This window comes from Anolis sagrei, chromosome 4, assembly GCF_037176765.1.
Source record: "Anolis sagrei isolate rAnoSag1 chromosome 4, rAnoSag1.mat, whole genome shotgun sequence".
NCBI classification, from domain to species: Eukaryota; Metazoa; Chordata; class Lepidosauria; order Squamata; family Dactyloidae; genus Anolis; species Anolis sagrei.
In genome coordinates this window covers 60766429-60785529 of record NC_090024.1, presented here as the reverse complement: position 1 = coordinate 60785529, position 19101 = coordinate 60766429, and the positions used below count along the sequence as shown (strand labels likewise).

Below are 19101 nucleotides of genomic sequence, written 5' to 3'. Positions count from 1 at the left end.
TTGCCTATTATTTCATTTAATTATCTGTTATTTACTAAAATGGCTCCTATGAGACTTGTACCTGCCACAGCCACACTATGTTACTTTGGTGATTGCTACTGCAAACAAAAGACACTCTTAAATGCCCCTCTGCATACACACATCAGAAAAATGCACCTTAATCGGGGGGTATCAGATGTGTACCCACTGGTCTGGAATGCTCATCTCTTTTTCATACTTGTTGCAGGAAAAAATGGCAACACAGGTGAACATAATATTGCATCGCCACGCTACTTTAAGTCCTCGAAGAGACTTTTCATAGGTATTGTGCTTTCTGAAAAGTTGCTCTGAAAGGCTGGATATCCCTCCACTGAAGCATGAAGACTGACATGAGGAAAAGTATTAATGGAATTGCTGATCTAGATCTAACCTACTGCTTCCTTTTATTATTATTATTATTATTAAACTTTATTTGTACCCCGCTAGCATCTCCCGAAGGACTCGATGCGGCTTACAAAGGCCAAGGCCTCAACACACAATTCCTGTCCTTGTTTCCATATTAAATTGGATAACTGGAAATTTAAAAGAGTTCAGATAATCCTAGATCTCAATACAGTTTGACCCAATTTTCAAATCCATCATTTACAGTTAATATTTCATTTTATTTGTTTGAATTAGAAAATTATCTTGTTGACTGGCTATTCAAGGTAATATTAGATTAACGTACTCTATATCTAATACCATGGACGGGTTAGATTGTTCTTTATCCTGTTCGTCATTATAGAACAAGATCTTCCTGCTGCTTACTACAACATACTGTAAAAAAAGGGGAAAAGAAAAAACTATTAGCACACATATTTGCACACAACAAAAGGCAATTATATTCATTTTCTATTGCTCTTGACACAAAAAAGATTATCCAGAGACAGAACAACAAAGTGCAGCTCAACATTATGAGAAAGTACAAAACTTGGTGCCACCTCTCACTCCTCTCCATTACATATCCAAATTAGAAACTGATAGCTGTGAACATATTTCATTCAGATCTAGCAAACTACATACATTCTTTGAATTTACATATTTCTTGTCTGAGCACAATTAAAATGAATTTCTTGTTACTAATATGTAGGAAAAAACACAGGAAATTTTTTTTAATATAAGTGGCAACATATAGTATGTATTTTTGCACACTATACCAAATATTTTCCACTTCTGTTGTAAATATAAACTATAATATACAGTTTGATCAAAAGAAAATAGGATTCTCAAATACCTGCTTCTTCCACCCATGACGCTTTATATTTCCTTTGTTTGGTATTGAAAGCCAGCCCTCCATTCTTGATTCTATTTTTTTTTAAAGGAGTATATATTAGGCGACATTTTAATCATGGAAAAATACAGAAAAGAGCATCATGCAAGCCATTGGTAATTGCCAAAAAAACACTAAGAAGGCAGGAATAAGAAGCACAGCTAAACAAAAACAGGACTGAAGCATTTTCATGCTTTGTCACAAATTCATTTACTGTGTCAAAACCACCACTGCAGGATGAACAGTAAAGAATTGTGTACAGGTAATATCTAATACTGTTTCAATAGATATGCTTTGAAACAGTCAGACAAGACTTTAGTCTGAGAACTGTGTTGCAACATAAAAGGTACTACTACTAAGGTTTTAAATTACAAAATAAATCAAAATTTAATTAAGCACTGGATGAGGGGCGGATGAAGTACTTTGCATCAATATATATATATACAGTAACTGAAAGCCACAATTCACAAGAAACGAAGGAAGCAGGAGAACAAGGAAAAATACCCACTTGTCCCATTACTCACAGAAGATAAGAACAGAAGAGAAATAAATAAGGAATGCGAGAAGAATCAGCTAAACATAAAGAATAAGAGAGAAGCAGTTTATTCAGTTTTCAAATGGCAATTTTGGAGTTTATGAAAACAATCCTCTCTAATCATTAGAAGGACAGAAATTACTTAACATGCTTTATAAAAATAATGGATGCTTATAATATCAAACTTCATTACACTTAACTCCAAAATGGTCAGATTCTTTCATTTAAGATACTGTTTCACTATGAAGTATTGGCTAAATAAATATGCTATGTGCCTTCATATGGAATAAAAACTAAATAGATAAAACCAAGAGGGACAGGGATTTTCATACATCCTTTATTTACCAAAGATTCTTTACTACGACTTTCTGAAGAAGCAAATAGGACTAAAAGCTGCTCCTTTAAAGTCAACAATTCAGTGTAGAAGCTACTATGAAAAAAACCAGAATGTGTTTGGGTTAAAATCTTAAATGGTATTATTCTCCTGCTTGCACTAGCCATCAGGAAAGACATAAAAATATTGTTCTACAAGTATCAATGTATCTGAAAATAAAAGCAAAGCCCTGAGACTAAGATATAGTGACAGTAAGCTTCTTACCCACAACATTTCCATCAGTTTCATCGGCTGGGAGGCTGGCAACACTGGTAGAATCCATGCCTTGCTGTAGATCCAAAATTTTACTGCGTAATTGCTCTATATCACTCTCCTTACTATCCAGCTGCATCTGAAGTTCATTCCTATATGTAGATTCTTCTGCAAGTTGCTGCGTTGAATAGAAAATACAGTTCATGAACTTTTGGTGCACAATGTAAAGGATATTTCTGCAAAACTGCAGGGTAACAATCCACTACATCGTGGGTTAGCTTGTACGCCATCAAATTAGGGACAGGAATCATGGGACTTCAAATTCTCCTTCTGTATCACTTGATGTAGCCTTGCCTTGAACAGCTGTATTCACTTCAAAAAAAGTTTTTGGACGGTAACAGATTTCATTGAAGTCTCACCCATTAAGAAATATGTGCCTATTACTGTGTATGCATTTCAGTGACATAACTAGGTGGAGATGGATTCCTCCTCAATATCTTTGTTCAATGACCTTTCACGGCAAGTATCAACTCTTCATTTTCTGACAGGCCTAGAGGAGCAATCCACAACACTGAGATGTATTCTGGAAGAGATTTGTCAGCTAAACTAGTCAATCTATCCAGTCAATTTTAACTTGTGAATTTTAACGTGCATCTTGTTGGTAATTTTTAATCTGTATTTTACCTGGGTATATTTGTTATATGCACTTTAATAGTGTTTGTTTTATCTCCTGCTTTAAATATACTTTGCCCTGCCTCAAGCTGCAGGGAGAGGCGCAAAATAAATATAACAACAACAACAACAACAAGCCTTAAAATGGAAACAGACCATCAAGTACACTGTGAAAGGGCACCAGTGCAGCAGCTCTTTTAGTGTTTTAGGAAAGCTGTGAATGAACTATATTGCATATATCCTCTATACTAATGAAATTTTAACTGCCATTGTTTTGAATGTAACCATGCATATTCTGGTCTTGGTATTTGTGACATGCATAGTTTTATTTACTGCATGAAATAAATCAATACGTTATAAATTGTATTCCAGTGGCATCCTGAGCACACGTCACAGACCTTCTAAATGACTCTACCTAGCACAATAATAGGAAAACTGATACTATCTTGATGTTTTGAATTCTGTAAGGCCTAATCAGAATGGCTAACAGGTATTGTAAGAATGTAGTTCAAAATACCAAGGCATCTGATCACCTCTGCCTGACTGGTGAGTGCATCAGCATGGTTCTATTACTTGTTTACATAGTGTGTTGTTGCACATCTTTTTAGTTAAATCATATCGTGTACAGTGCCAGAAGAATCAGATCTTGAAAACATTTTAATTCTCCATTATATGTTAGCTTTTAAGAATATCACAACTAAAGGTATTAGTTGGGAATCACACAACTGAAACAAAATGAGCACATTCTTACCGCTTGCATTTCATTAAGCTCTTTCTGGTATTTTATTACTACATGATTAAATTTCTCCTTCTCTTGGTTAAGGTCCAACTGTAACTTTCGGTTTTCCTTCTCCTTTTTCTTGAAGTCTTGCATGTTCACTTTCTTTCTATCTAATTTAAAATCTTTCCGATTCATTATCTCAGCCAATTTGTTGACGGCCTATTGAAACAGTAAACAAATATGAGCAATTTTGAATTTTTAGGTAGCTTATTCACACAACTATGGTGCATGAAAGAGTTCTATTTTTCATAATTTCAGGTAACAAATAGGAAATACTTTACTACTGAAATATCTTGCAGAATGCATTGGATACACACTTTTTGTTCTACTAGAACAATAGTACATAATAACTGAATTTGAGGTTATTTACAGATTTCCCTTTTTAAATATTTTGCACCATGTTATTATTCTTTGGAAAATAAAAAATTACACAACATAACCAGGACTTAACTCACCAAGAAACACTACTTTACAGAGATAAGACATTTTAACCTTAATGAATTGTCTTGAACCATGTAAGCAAGTATTATTTTACATGGCCTTTACACCAAACACACTCTAGTTTTACCTTGCCATGAAACAGCCATCCAAATAGTTTTGTCTAAATTCTTCTTTGAACTTTATAAAAAAGGGACTCAAAATCTAATGGAGTACAGAAGACTCACTTGTTATGTGAGCTCATTGTACATAGTTTCATATACAGATGAAGGGTTTTGAATACTATAATTTTGCTATTTGGGGGGTGGGGGGTGGTGATGGACCTGACGACACCAAGAGTAATCTTGTCTCTAGCAACTAGAAGACCTTCAGTGACCAACATTTGCTGGAATAAGGCTGGAGGCCTAGCAACAACACTTTTCCTTGGGCATTGCTTGTTCACCAGAGTGATTCTATAGTATGGCTGGAAGCCCAGGACCTCAGTCATTTCAGGTAAGAAAAAAAGGATTCCAGATAATATGCAAAAATCATATTAGACAGTGAGCCTGCTACAGGTGGTCCATGGGTTACGAAAAAGATTGGTTCAGTAGATCTGTTCTTAAAATATTTTTTTATATATGTCAGAACGGGTAATTTTTTATAGTATAACTTCAACCTCTTTTTTTGTTTTAGACAGCATAGCGAAGGATTAACACCCCTGTTTTGCTGTCTGTGCCCCTATTCAGAAAATTTCACCTCACTTACTGTTTCTGTGACAAGTCGATTTTGAACATTTTGACTTGTCGTGGAAACAAGGATGGTGAAAAAGATTATTTGGAGACACCTTTTCCCCATGATGTCTTCCAGGAGTGAATTTCCCTCCCTAGGGATAGATTTCCTCTCGTTTCCCATTGTCTCACCCTATTCTTAACTATGAGTTGTATTTAAGTTTAATGTTTGTAACTTGGGGACTGCTTGTATATTCTGATTATCAGTATTCATACTGAAACTTCAAATATTCCTATGTTTGATATTTTATGTATTATTTTATTCTAAATGATATCCCATGATTATTATTTTTAAACTTCAAAGGAATCTTCAGTTTCTTAAAAAGTAGCATACAAATAGTTTTTATTGAATTTTTAGGGGGAAAGAAGGAGAAAAAAGGAAGAAAATCTCAGGTTTGGGAGTTCAGTGGGAAAGAGTAGAGGATTAGGGGGTGGGGAAGGGAAGGGAATGGAAATAAGTAAGGAAAGAGGGCTAAAAGGGGTTTCCCTATGGGTGGGAATAGTGGGGGTTGGGGGGAAAGGGGAAAATGGGAGGAGCAATAAAAATAAAATAGAATAGAATAAAGAAGAATTAGGAATAAAAACTAAAATAGAAAAAAACAAGCCTTTTGCCATTTTTGGGTCAAAATGTATGCATCTATGTATTCAATTAAATAATTATTAATAAATTAAGCAGTTAATGGAACTATGGTAAAGAGCAATGAGGAAAGAAATGCATATCAGTACTTTTACATCAGGGATGGCTTTTTCTTCTGCTTTAACAGCATTGGTTAAATAAATAGGGCTTCAACAGCAACAATATAATGACAATTAAAAACAAAAGAAGACTGGTGTAAGACAACTTCAACACAGCATCGAAAGAAAAGATAAAAAACCTGTGTTTTAAGGGTTCTTTCAGTATTCAGGTTCTTTTCATACTGCATTCTGATTATGTTGATTTCTTCTTCTGTCTTCAGTTTATAATCTGTTGAACAACAAAAATATTATTATACAGAAGACTCAATGCTGCTTAACATAAAAGCATCATCATACCATTTAAAATATACAAATAAGCAAACATTTTAAAAGGATTAAATACAAACAGTATTTTTAAAATTCCCAGTTTAAACCCATTAAAACATATTCAAAGTTAAAAATCACAGCACCCCCTGAATTGATCTTTAAAACCTTCGTCTTTAAAAGCCTGTCTGAATAAAACGGTTTTAGGCTGCTGCCAGAAGGACAACAGGAAAGGGCAGTCAATAGAGCTGCTGCAACTGGGGAGTTGTCCACTCCCTGTAGCCAGCACCAGTTAGCAACCTGACTTAAGCCCTTTGGACCAGATGAAGTATTTGAGCACTCTTCGGAGTCAGCCCCATGTAGAGCGGTAATCCAGACGGGATGTAACTAAGGCATGTACAACTGTGACCAGATCTGGCTTCTCAAGGAATGGGCACAGATAATGCACAATTTTTAATTGTGCAAAGGCCCTCTCAGCCACCGCTGAAACCTGGGCCTCCAGTTCAATGCTGAGTCCAGGAGGACCCCTAAACTGCAGGCCTGTGTCTTCACAGGGAATGTAACCCCACCCAGCACAGGCTGGATCTCTATTCCCTGGTCTGCCTTCTGACTGACCAGGAGTGCATCAGTCTTGTATGGACTAAGTTTCAAATTTTTGCCCTCATCCAGTCTATTACTGATGACAGGCACTGTTTTAGAGTCAGAACAGCTTCCCTGGCATTAGGTGTAAAGGAATAGTAGAGTTAGGTGTCATCCACATATAGGTGGCACCATACTCCAAAACTCCAGATGACCTCTCCCAGTGGTTTTTATGTATATGTTAAACAGCACGGGGGCAAAATGGAACCCTGAGGAAACCCACAGGTTGATGGCCAGCAGTTCAAACGGGAGTCCCCCAGCACCACCTTCAGGGTATGGCTCTCCAAGAAGGACCAGAGCCACTGTAAGACAATGCCTCCCAGTCCCATCCTAGCAAGATGACCCAGAAGGATAACATAGTCAACAGTATTGAAAGCCATTGAGATATCAAGGAGAACCAACAGGGACACACTCCCCTTGTCTTAAAGCTATTTATGAAAACAAAATAAACCACCCAATGAATGGTTGCCTTCTTTAATCAAATATACATTAATTCATCAAAACTCCACTATTGTGGGTTTAATCTATCATAAATTAGAAGTCTAGATCTTTGATTCTCTTAGTATTTGCAAATAACAGCAATGGTTCAATTCATACATCACATCAAACTTGGACTAAAGTGCCAGTTTGGTTTGACATGATGTCTAAATTTAAACTCTTATCTGCAATAAGGATCAGCAATGGAGATTTGAAATAAGTTTACAAACCTGTATTTCTTACTGGTTTCAAAACGTTTGTATCTAACCTTTCCATGAGAATGGCTCATTAAATACAAGATCAATCAACCTAACTAGAGATTAAAATAGAAAATAACAGGTAGAAAAGAATTTCAGCTAAATCTAATGTTGTACTAGCACTTGTAGCAAAACTTTCATCCTTTCTCCTCTGCAGAAGTTCTGAAATCTTGTCTTGGTTCACCTGCCCTCTGGAGCAGGTTTCAGGACATTGGGGACTACACAGTGAGGGAAAATGATTTCCCTTCAATTCCACTATGGGAAGAATCTTCTGTTCAAAACACAGTCGGACGTCATTTGGAGGTTTAATTTTTGCAGATTTGATAGATATATCATTTCTCAGAAACTCTGGATCCTCCAGAGCAATTTTATGGTCAATGTCAGTCAGAAGCTGACCACAGAGATGCCCTGGAGAATTCTAGTCATTTTCTGGCAAAAATTATATTTATATATGTGAATGTACACTAATTCTTTACCGATCTGAAACAGAGTAATGGACAACTATGGGAGTCTAGGAGGCAATATCATACCCCAGGAAACCTTGGTCAATTAATGTAATATGTAGTTCTACTGCAAATTATGCTGCTACCATAGCTCAGAGAAAAGAATGCATTTCACATTATTTTCAACTGCAACCTTCTAAATGAAATAAATATGAAATGTTTCACCAGCCTTTAAAAAAACTTGCTTACTTATTCAAAGTCAACTAAAGTGGTAAGTTTGAAATATAATTAATTGCCGGAATTATGAATCTATGTAATTCAAAACTAAGTTAATTAATTAATTTCTAACTTTTAGTCATGTTCTACTATGCCAAAAGTCTCCACTACAGTGGGACTTATTGTTGAGCAGATACAGACAGAATTGAACTGATAGCTTCCTAATGTGGTTCTGCTTGCTTCATTCTTTTTTCATTGATGAAGCAAAGCAAACTAGCAAAGCAATTCATCAAAAGCTCCACAGTGTCAAACGGTATAAACAAGTACACTGAAAACAATATAACATGAAATGCTTAGAAATACAAGAAAGATTTTAAAGAGTTGAAACATGACATACCTTCTTCAAGTTTCTTAACTTTTTCATTGAGCTCTGAATTTTCTTTTGTTAAAAATGCCACATCTTTGGTCAATGTATTATTTGTTTCTTCAAGCTGAGGAAGGTGGGGGAAGGAGAGACAAGAAAATTGTTGACATCAGGAAGTAACTTCCATATATAATTGAGAAAGGACAGATTGCTTAACTAGAACCATAGTTCTTTGAGTGGTCTGTGAACTCTCGGAAATAGCTTATTTTTGCCTGCACATTCTGGTGGAAGCCTCTCCTCCACTAGTACATGTGAGCAGTGCAGTTCCCACTGAATCCCTCGGTTCTCCCCAAATGCCGAAGAAACAGTCAAAAAGCTAGGGAGAGCAAGAAATCTAAAGGGAAGGAAGAGCAGGTGTAGTGTGAGTTCACAGATGACCATCTGAAGAACGATGTAACCAGATCTTCTTACATTGGTTACAAGCAGGAGGTTTGTTGCAGAAAAATGAGTCTGTATTCAATATGGATTAGTACCAAAATACCCAAACTGAAACTGTCTGCACTAGAAGAGGCTGCTAAAACCATTCTGGGCTTTGGAGTGGAGAAGTGCTAACCTGAGGCCAAGATACCTCAGCATCCTATACCCTCTTCTTTTTCTTATGACACATTTTCTCCACCTGATGCATCAGTATCATCTCCAGGAATGAGGGCGACACCTTGTCCTTTGATTTCACTAAAGCCTCCACATTGGCAAGATATGTTAGTAGTGTCCTCAACCTTTCAGAGTATGTTGTAGCCTTTTGAAGAGACCTCTTCATCACCATCTGGACCGAGCAACCAGAGGCCATTGCTGCCAAGGAAGGCAGAAGTGGAACCAAGAAATGGTTTGATGTAACTCCATCAGAAGCTGCCTATTGTCTGGCCCTGTGTTGGAGGCTTTCAAAGCTTTTTTCCCATAGGAGAACTTCTAGAAAGGCAATTCTGATACATTTGTAGGGTGCATGTCTGACAATGAGAACAGGACTCATGTTATGATCTTTTTAAGGCATAGCAAGAAGCGCAAATGACCACCTTGGCTTTACACGATGTACACTTCTTAAATGAAGCTTAAGAAGTTATTTTGAGGCAACATAGCTAACCAGGGATCTTGGCCTCATGCAATGCACATTTTAAAATAAAGCTAAAGAAGTTATTTTGAGCTACAAAGCTAACTAAAACCACCAAGGCAAAAACATAGTATTTATTGAAGACCAAAACAATCCAAACCAAAGTACAATCCAGCGTGACCTCGAAGAGAAACTGAAGCCAAATACATACTATAAATGTAAGAAAGACCAAATAGGTGCACTAACAATTCATTCAATGCTGCTGTTGTGGCAAACTAAAAAGAACTAAGGAATTGAGCAGGAATCCCACTGATCAAATGTACCAATAGAGGACAGATTACTGCTAAAACACTTGCATAAAAGATCTAGAAGCTTCCAAACAATCCACTGCACAAGTATTTGACACACATACCATGAAGTATAAAGTCAAACACAAAATATGTTTCTGGTTATATTTGTTAGAGCTACTTTTTGTAAAACATATATCTTCTCTGATAGTGGACTGGGGTACAAAAATGGCAAATGCAACTATTCAGCTAATAGCCATTTATTATCCCGTAATATATCTAAAGATAAGACTAGCACATGTTACCATGAAGCTATGCTGAAGGCAACATTCAATTAGGCTAAGTATTTTTGTTTTAGCATCACCATATTCATCCAATAATATCCAAGTTGAGGGAATTCTGACCCATGTGTATAAGTCCCCTAAAATGAACGGCATCTTGCATCATTTAACTGAAAGAACCAATTTATAGCTTGTGTGCATACATAACACTCCTCCACAGAAATAAGCATTCATGAGATTCATGAGTGTGCACACTGCACAACATATGTCTCTAGCATAATTTTATAAAGCAGTGAATATAAAATCAAATTAATCCACAAACCTCTTTCCTTACAATGAAGCCACTTTTAAAACCTTTATCACAAAATAACTTACCCGGCTGATAATACTGTCCTTATCAGCGATTTCTTGTCTATTTCGTGATGCTGCCTTCTTACTCTCCTGAGTGAGTTCAAAATACTGCTCTTCAAGGAGAGCTCGAGCCAACTGCTCAGATTCAGCTTTTGTTTCAGCCAGATCTAACTGTGCAGCAAGGGTTTCCCTGCAAAACAAAGATGCCTTTTTCCAATATGGAGCACTGTTTAGAGTGCTAAAACAGACCTGAATTCAATTAATCACTCAGATTTGTTTCCAAGAAATAAAATCTGTATTTTTTCACTAAAATCAATGGAGCCAGAATGGCTCAATATTAGAGACCATGACCACAAACGGACTTACTTTTCATTTTGTAATTCTTGTATTTTCTTCTGGGTTTCTTTATTCTTTTCATCAATTTCTTCTTTAAGTTCTTTAACTTGAGTTTTGTATAGTGTCTTGCAAATAAAAGGAAAACAAATGTACTTGAATGTATCTACTAATTTTGAGTCCCTATGTTACTACATATATATGTGCATATGTAACAAAAATAATGGTATGATATAGTCTTCATTCTGTACATTCCATTCAAAATTAAATCAAAATGTCAATAAAAACAATATAAATATAGCTAGCACATACATGCACATATAAAACCTCTGCAAAAGCCAAATAAAATAATTATGTTTATAAAATAGTGAGTTCAAAAGTGAGTTCTCGCATTATTTCATGGACATCCAACTTGCCTAAAGTGAAGGAAGGGAACTGAGAGGGGAAGGGGTGGACAGCATATATAGCTAAAGGCTGGGGTTTGCTTTTCAGCGATGCTACCCATCTAGGAAGACATGGCCAGTTAGATGACTGACTAGGAGGGTTGACTATCTGTGGTCAAAGACTATCTGTGGTCAGAGAAGTACTACTTGCTCGTATGTACCTTTAAGTCATTTCAATTTTTTTTTTATTCCAAGGCAAACCTATCACGGTAATTTATTGATTTGCCTTTGCTTTCCTCTTAGTCTGAGAGAATATAACTTGCCCAAGGTCACCCAGTGGGATATGTTATCCAGAATCAGTCTCCAATGTTCAAACTACTACTTCACATTAAGAATAATTTTTATTATTATTAATATCCCAGCCCCTCTCCAAAAGGACTCGGAGTGGCTTACAAAAAAATTAAATCGTAACACATACATAAGCAAAAGCAAAAAGACAGGACATAAGCAGGTTAAATTAACAAAACAGTATCACAATAAATAAACAGTTTAAAAATGTGTACTGGGTTTAAAAACATATTGCACCCGGAGGAAAAGCCTGTTAAAACCAACAGGTATTTGGCAGAGCTAAAAAGATCTGCATCATATTAAGTAGTAATCATCTATTTTCAAAAGCCTGCTTCCATGTCTTGGTTTTTAGTTCTTTTATTAAAGGTAGCTAGAGAGGGAGCCTGTCTGATTTCTTTAGGGAGAACATTCCTAAGCCTCTACATTGCCTTTATTGAGGTGCATACCCGAGTGATATAAAATGTACCCTGATTGAGCAAAAGAACAATGCGAGCACTGTCTTGAATTTTGGTATCAACATGGTCTCAGAACGGAACCCCTTAAGTTAGCTCAGTGTGGGACACAGTAATCAGATATCATTATGTAAAAGAAAGAAAAACGTAGGTTTTCTATGGAAAAAAAGAGGTGTTGGATAGACAAAACTCATGAATTAATTTCCTGGGGAAGTTGAGATAAGCATGATCAGGCACCTCCTCCCCGTGCAGGCTTCTTGAGTCAATAAATGCTTTTAGTAGGAAATTCAGTTAAAACTGGGGTAAACAACTTAACCTGGTGTACAGCTGAATAGTCAAGAGTAATCCCACAACTGAAGCATCATATGAAGATAATAAAGAGATACGTAGACTTGGAAAGTGTAGGTATTATGTTTATATTATGTAAGCATATAAAAAGAAATACTGTGTACATATAATATGGAAAAAAATAAAATAAAACCAGTGCAGATAAGTTTCTATCAAAGTTGTATGGTAGCATTACTAATTTTAAAGAATTTAGGAAATATATAAGGGGAAGCTTACAGAAAAATACTGTTCAGCTTCAAGTTGATCTTGTAGTTCACGCATCTGGCCTTCATTCCCTCTGTACTGCCTTTGGAAAAAAACACCCAGATAACAGCACTCAATATATTATTGAAAACATGATTACCAAGTACTGCTTGCTAAATTTCTCCTCACCTATAATTAACTCAAAATAATTACATATCCACAAGCTATCAATAATCAAGTCACTGGATATTAAAACTCTGCACAAGAGAGGAAATTCATTAAATATCTTGAACATATAAAATATAAAAAATGTTGTGCTACAAATGCTACAAATCATGAACGCAGGGGGGAAAGAATTCAAACAATAGTGATAATAACAATTACAACCTGTACAATATCAAGTGTTGCTGACAACAACAACCTATACAAAAATATATGCCTATTTTCACAGAGAATAACATTCACAAATATTTGAAGAACATAGAATGATAAGCTCAATGTACTCACTTTGCCAACTGAGCCAGCTCAAATTCTGCTAATCTCTTTGCTTCCAGCATTGTGTTGATCTCCTGTTTAAGCTGCTTCTCTGATCCCTTTAAGCTATCAGCCTCAATAGCATGCATCTTCAGTTCATTCTGTGTCATTACTCTCTTATTTATTTCATGTTCGAGTTGAAGTGTCAGATTCTTAACCTAACGACACAATAAAATAATTTAGCAAAGAAACGGGCTTAAAACTGTTTAAATAAATAGCAATATTTAGCATACATAAAATATCTATTAAAACATAACATGATGGGGGGAAATCAGGAAAATACTATAGCAGATGTTTGAAGATTTAGAAATTTGTAACTTTTTTATATTAAAAACTATTTCTGAAAAATCGCTGCAGTTTCAAACATAGGAATCAGGGGCATCTAATTGAAATCCCATGTATAAATTGCCTTCATAACCAGTTTACTGGTTTATTTAGCTCTGGCCAACATCTCCATGTAGGATAGGATGAACAGCCATATACAAGATCTCCTTACTAAGCAACTATAGTATGACCTCCACATCCAACAATACAATGGTATGCTGCTGCCCAAAGTTATCATAGTGTCACCCTGAAGGACCAAACATATTTCTTTACAGGATACTATTCTAGGAATTTTTTAGATCTTCTAGGACAATTCTATAGGAACGTCCTGCGGAAGTTGTTCATTTAAATACAGTTCACTATTATCCACTGATTCCTTTTTCCATGGTAAGTTAAGGAATGTATCCCCTGAGGATACAGGGGACATAATGTAATTTTTCCTTGCCCTGAAGCTTGACATTTCTCTCTGTTCCTCTCAAATGTAGCAGAAAGTTTTGAGATGTTTTATGATGATACTTTCACACTACAGGTTTCAAATATTGCAAACACAGTATGGAATAATGCTTTTCACAGCAAAAAGCAATGCACATGAGATTCAATTTACATTTATTAGAAATGCATTTCAGATTGCTACACTCTTTTGGGGCAATGACTTTAAAATCATGTTATTTGACTTTCTAGCTGACACTCACAATGAGAGGATTTTACCTCCTAAGAATATAAAGAGAATTATTTGTAAAATACTTTAAAATTATGTTCACCAGATGGATAGGAAGCAAAGTAATCTCTGCTGGAGATGTGGCATGCATAAAGGGGCAAATTTTCATTTATGGTGGGAATGCTCCATGCTGAAGAGTTTTTGGAACAATATATTTATGGAAATAGGTAATATTATAGGATTAAACATTGCCCCAAATGCTAGGTTAGCATTACTAATGGATGCCACAAAGCTGAACTTAGAAATAATAATAATAATAATAATAATAATAATAATAGAATTTGTGATTATTTTACTTACAGAGGCGAGACTTATAATTACAAGGAATTGGAAGATAGTAACCAATCTCATGCTGGAAGCATGGTATGGGGAGATATGCAATGTTGCATTAATGATAAACTATCAATGAAAACGAAAGTGTTCAGGGGAGAAATTAAAAGATCAGAATTTGATTCATATTGGTTGGATTTAATCAAATATATTTTAGAGAGTGATAAGGGAAAACAATTCAACCTTGTTGGTTGGGAATTTTGGATATGACATTTGTTTACTGGTTGACTCATAAATTAATGGCAAAGGAAATGATACTTGTTCAGGCCTTGATGGTAGGGTTATGTGTTTATAAATGTTCATTGTTTTGTGTTTTGTTTATACTGTAATCTGTTAATGTATTTAAATTTAAATTATTTTAAAAATTATGTTTATTGTGGAACAGAAGGTAGTTAAAACACACTTTTTATTACCTCATCTTCCAGCCTCTCTTTCTGCTCATTCAGGTGTTCCAGTTTCTGCTGAGACTGTTTCAAGTCAAAATCTAGCATGGAACATTGCTTTTCAATCTGGACTATTCGATTTTCTGCCTTTTCTCTTGCTGCTCTTTCTTCTTTCACCTTTTTTTCAATTTCTGAAAATGCAAGATATCACATCTTAGTTAAAAAGTCATATTTTTTAACAAATGTTCTTCTTCTGAACACGGACATTGCAGATTCCAGGAGTATTTAATCAGATAATTTAGGCTGGATAACAGCCAAGTATTAACCATACTTGTCCTAGTATATTCTGATTTAGCTGTTAATTTTAATTATCCCTAATCCACCTGTCAAGTCCATCTAAAATTCTTTATAACAAATGCCAAAATGGAATAATTTTACTCCATAGAAGAAAATGGATCAGATTCTATTTAAAGTTGGCAAAATGTAAAGTTTCACTACTTTAATTATACTAACTATTAGAAATCAGAGGTGAAAAGAGGCTAAGTAACAGCCAGAAGCAACTGTTGCTGGATACCTTACATTATGTTGGAAACAGTAATTACCCTGACTTAACCACCCAGAGGAGTCAGATGTCTCTCATGCAAATTATGGAAAATGACTACACTCACTCTAAAGACAAGTGAATACTTTATAGACACTTGGAACTTGATTAGGAACTAAGAGGAATTCTAGGCTCATTTACTGCACCATCCTATTCCCTTAGTAGTCAAACAGAGGCCAAAGAGAAGTCCAAATGCTGAAAATGAGAACAGCAAATAACCATATTTACTCAAATGTAATTCACGAATTGCTTAGCCAAAATGAAGAAGTGCATTATATTTGATGGGACATTACAATCACACACCTAAACCTTGCCTATGCCCCTCTATCAGGTTGCAACTAGCAAACTCAGGCTGTTTTGCTTCAGTGACTGTATATAATAGGGAGATTTCAATGTGTGTCTAATTTATATCTACCCCACACTGACATATAGTAGCATTTTAACTGCTCATTTACCTCACATTATATTAATCCTATGTATTCAAAGTTATATAAGAACTTACCACACATTGCAACTGACTTGGCCTCTTCTATTGACTGATGTTTGTCAGTCAGCCGGGCTTTATTTATGTTATGCTCATTTATTTCTTGCTCCAAACGCTGTTGTAACATTTTAAGTTTATAGTTTAGATCTATTTCTAAATTATTCTTTTCCTGCAAAGTATTTTATAAATTGAAAATGGATTAGAAACAATATAACATACTGATTTTGACAAACGTTCAGATTTCATGACATTTCTCAATGGATCTTAGTTTTCCCTCTAAGTCATTATATACTGATTATCTGATTCATAGTATACAATTCACCAGAGCAATTAACCATTACACCCATCACACATAAAATATCAAAATATTAATAACAGCACATTGGGATTTGCTGGGAAGGACCATTATAGATGTTGAGAAGTAAACATCCATGGCTGGTAAGGTATCATGTGACTTTCTTGTTGAAATGTTAGGCATATATCCCTAGCACCTCTCCTAAGTTCATTTTCCAAAGCCAACCACAGAAAGAAGGGGGGAAATAAAGAACCAAGTGAAAATAGAAGAGAGCCAACACAATACTGGGTAAGGATGTCTCCTACATGGAAAATAATGTTTATGGTAGCCCCCAAAACACCATTCTATGTCAGCAGAAAAGAAGTCATTCATGGGTGGTATTTTCTCAAGCACTGGCAGTACTGAAGGAGGGGCAACAACTATAAAAATATAGGGAAATCTTGGATCCTGAGAGGGGGGGAAATGGTATAAACAAGATCTCTGAGAAAGGGATTTGGATTCAACCAGAATGAAATCAAGTCCCTGCCAAATTTGCAGAGGGAACGATTACCAGATAGAACTCCCTACTTGTTGATGTAATAAAAGTCAAAGTAGAGTCTTTAGGTTCAGTCGGGAGAGGCTCAAAAAGTTCAAATTTTAAGGTTTTTAGCACTTGGTGCAGAATTCCTGTAACAAGCAGTTTACTGTTTGGGGAAGCAGTGTGACACCAGGGTGTAAAGAAGGGAAACACTTTCTTGGAAGTGGTACATTTGAGGCTAGGAGAGTATTAGGTTTAAATCTCACATCCAACCCTATCTGAAGAAACTCCTGGTTTGAATAGATTCAAATTTTAAAGTAAACTTTCCACTCAGATTCCAACAACAATCAGTCAAGGTCTGGATGATGCATAGGGCCTGTATGAGGGAACCAATGTGGGGAATCATGCTCTTTCCATGGCTAAAAAGAGAATGTCAGTATATTTTGCCTTCTAGAGCCAATGTGGTACCACCAATAAAATTCTTGCTCTTTTCAGCTCTGAATTCTTCCATATGAGAGGAATGGAGGAAAGGCGTAGTGCTGTCCCAGAGTTCAGGCAGTTAATAGGATATCCCAAGTCTCTGCCTTTTATTAATGAAAATGTAAAAAGATATCCTTTGATTTAGTGTTGGCATGACATACAAACATGTCCATTTGTAGTCTGCCAAAGCAGAGATGTAGCAGGCAAAAATTTCTGATCACAGATCCATTTTTCTAGTAGAGAAATGATGGAGATGAAGGCAAAGTGTATATAGTTGCAGCCAAATTATACTAAGAGTTGCTTCTGTCAGTGACTATATTCCTTGGACCGAGAGGTCTTGATGAAGGATTCCCAGCCTATTATCTGTCATAAGCAGAACCTGGAGGTTGAAGTGGTCAATTGGTCTAAGTAGTTCTATCAAAGAGAAATTACACTGCAACTTTTAGATGAGTATACATCAACAGCTTTGCAACAGCAATCAGCAAACCATCTAGATATTTATCATCAAACTGTAAACAAGCTTAGACCATGCGTAACAATTTCTACATATAAAAATGTTCAGTCCACAGTGTATAGCTGGTTTGAAACTGAATGCAGGACATCCAAAAAATATATGGCAAATAAAAGAAGGGAATCCCATAAAAATCGGTCTGGAAAAAATATGTAAAACGTAACCAAATATAAAAGTCTCCTCAAAGACAAGAAAGATAAATACACAAAATCCAAGTGGCAGGAACTGGCCCAGACACTCACAGAACAGAAGGAAGATAAATTTTGGGAGCTTGTCACCAGAGGAACATAAGGAGTAAAATATACATTGGAAGCCTCAATCACTGCATCTACATGGATTAAGCACTTCTCCAGCATTTCTTTGTTCCAAGACAAGCACATTGGAAATGGCAGGGCTGGAAAAAGACAATGACGTCTCTACTTTATCTGAGTGGGAAGCAGTCTCTAGCAAAGAGGTAAAGTCTTTAATTGCATCCTTGAAACCTAAGAAAGCACCTGGAAAAGATATGCTTCTTCCAGAACTCTTCAAGGAAAATGCTAAATGGTGGAGCCCCTTCCTTCCTAACCTCTTGACCAGCGTAAACAACACAGGACAATTGCCATGTGGGTGGAAAATGAGCATTACATTTCCATAAGCAGAACTTTGGGAGGATTTTTTTTAAAGGGATGCTTTCCCTTAAGTTGTGTATTTTTTGTTGCTGCTGCTGCTCACAAGAGGAAGAGTGCCTAAGGAGTAGATTGTCTCTTCAGTCTCTTAGTTAAAAATCTGAAGACTCTCTAGGTGGAGATTCAATCCTAATAATGGAAGGAAGTGAGCTGAGTAACATTCCCATCTCAGATTTCAGGGACTGCCCCGGAACTCAATGACTGAAATGGAGTCTCCATATTGTAGTGGGGGGGGGGGAGCATTTATGGGGGAAAGAAGGGAGCAGAAGGAAAGGATTGTTACAAAGTGATGCTGAGAAATACAAAACAGACACCACGTGAGGAAGCAGGAACATATTTGCACCTTCCTGGCAGGCTATCTAAAACAATGGATTAACTAGGTATGACGAGAAAAGATGTGCAACCAGAAAAGATGTCAGCATCTGGACAAGAAAATGAGTACACTGATTCTGCCAGCTTTTCCTACTCTCCATCCAGATCCTACAAACTTTCCTCTTCTTCTCCCAGATAGCCACTCAAGATCTCCCTTCTAAATCAATCAAGCTGGATCTAGATCCATGGCTGCAAGGAGAATAATGTCTGTTACTATGTTCAAAGAAATTGCTGCAGTGTCCTAAAACAAGAGACAGCCAGGGTAGCAGAGGAGGTGTTGTGCAAGAATTGTGAAAAGAACAACTGTTTATGGCTGGGAGTGGAGGGTGGCATGTGTGCACTTCCTTAACAACA

General features: G+C 36.2%; 1 protein-coding gene across 3 annotated transcripts in view; it reads right to left on the bottom strand.

Annotated features, from left to right (window-relative positions):
- ROCK1 (Rho associated coiled-coil containing protein kinase 1) overlaps positions 1-19101 on the bottom strand; it is an 85918-nt gene that overhangs the window by 19453 nt on the left and 47364 nt on the right. For 2 of the 3 annotated variants that reach the window (XM_067467453.1, XM_067467454.1), the window contains exons 18-29: positions 15926-16076; positions 14853-15013; positions 13041-13225; positions 12567-12636; positions 10853-10947; positions 10511-10676; positions 8496-8589; positions 5943-6031; positions 3833-4021; positions 2422-2587; positions 1253-1323; positions 707-795 (exon numbers count right to left, since the gene is read on the bottom strand). In XM_067467453.1, coding sequence (XP_067323554.1) covers positions 707-795; positions 1253-1323; positions 2422-2587; positions 3833-4021; positions 5943-6031; positions 8496-8589; positions 10511-10676; positions 10853-10947; positions 12567-12636; positions 13041-13225; positions 14853-15013; positions 15926-16076 — 1526 coding nt within the window. Of the gene's footprint in view, positions 1-706; positions 796-1252; positions 1324-1812; positions 1862-2421; positions 2588-3832; positions 4022-5942; positions 6032-8495; positions 8590-10510; positions 10677-10852; positions 10948-12566; positions 12637-13040; positions 13226-14852; positions 15014-15925; positions 16077-19101 lie in introns of all 3 variants that reach the window. The other variant, XR_010909811.1, reaches the window with a different exon arrangement.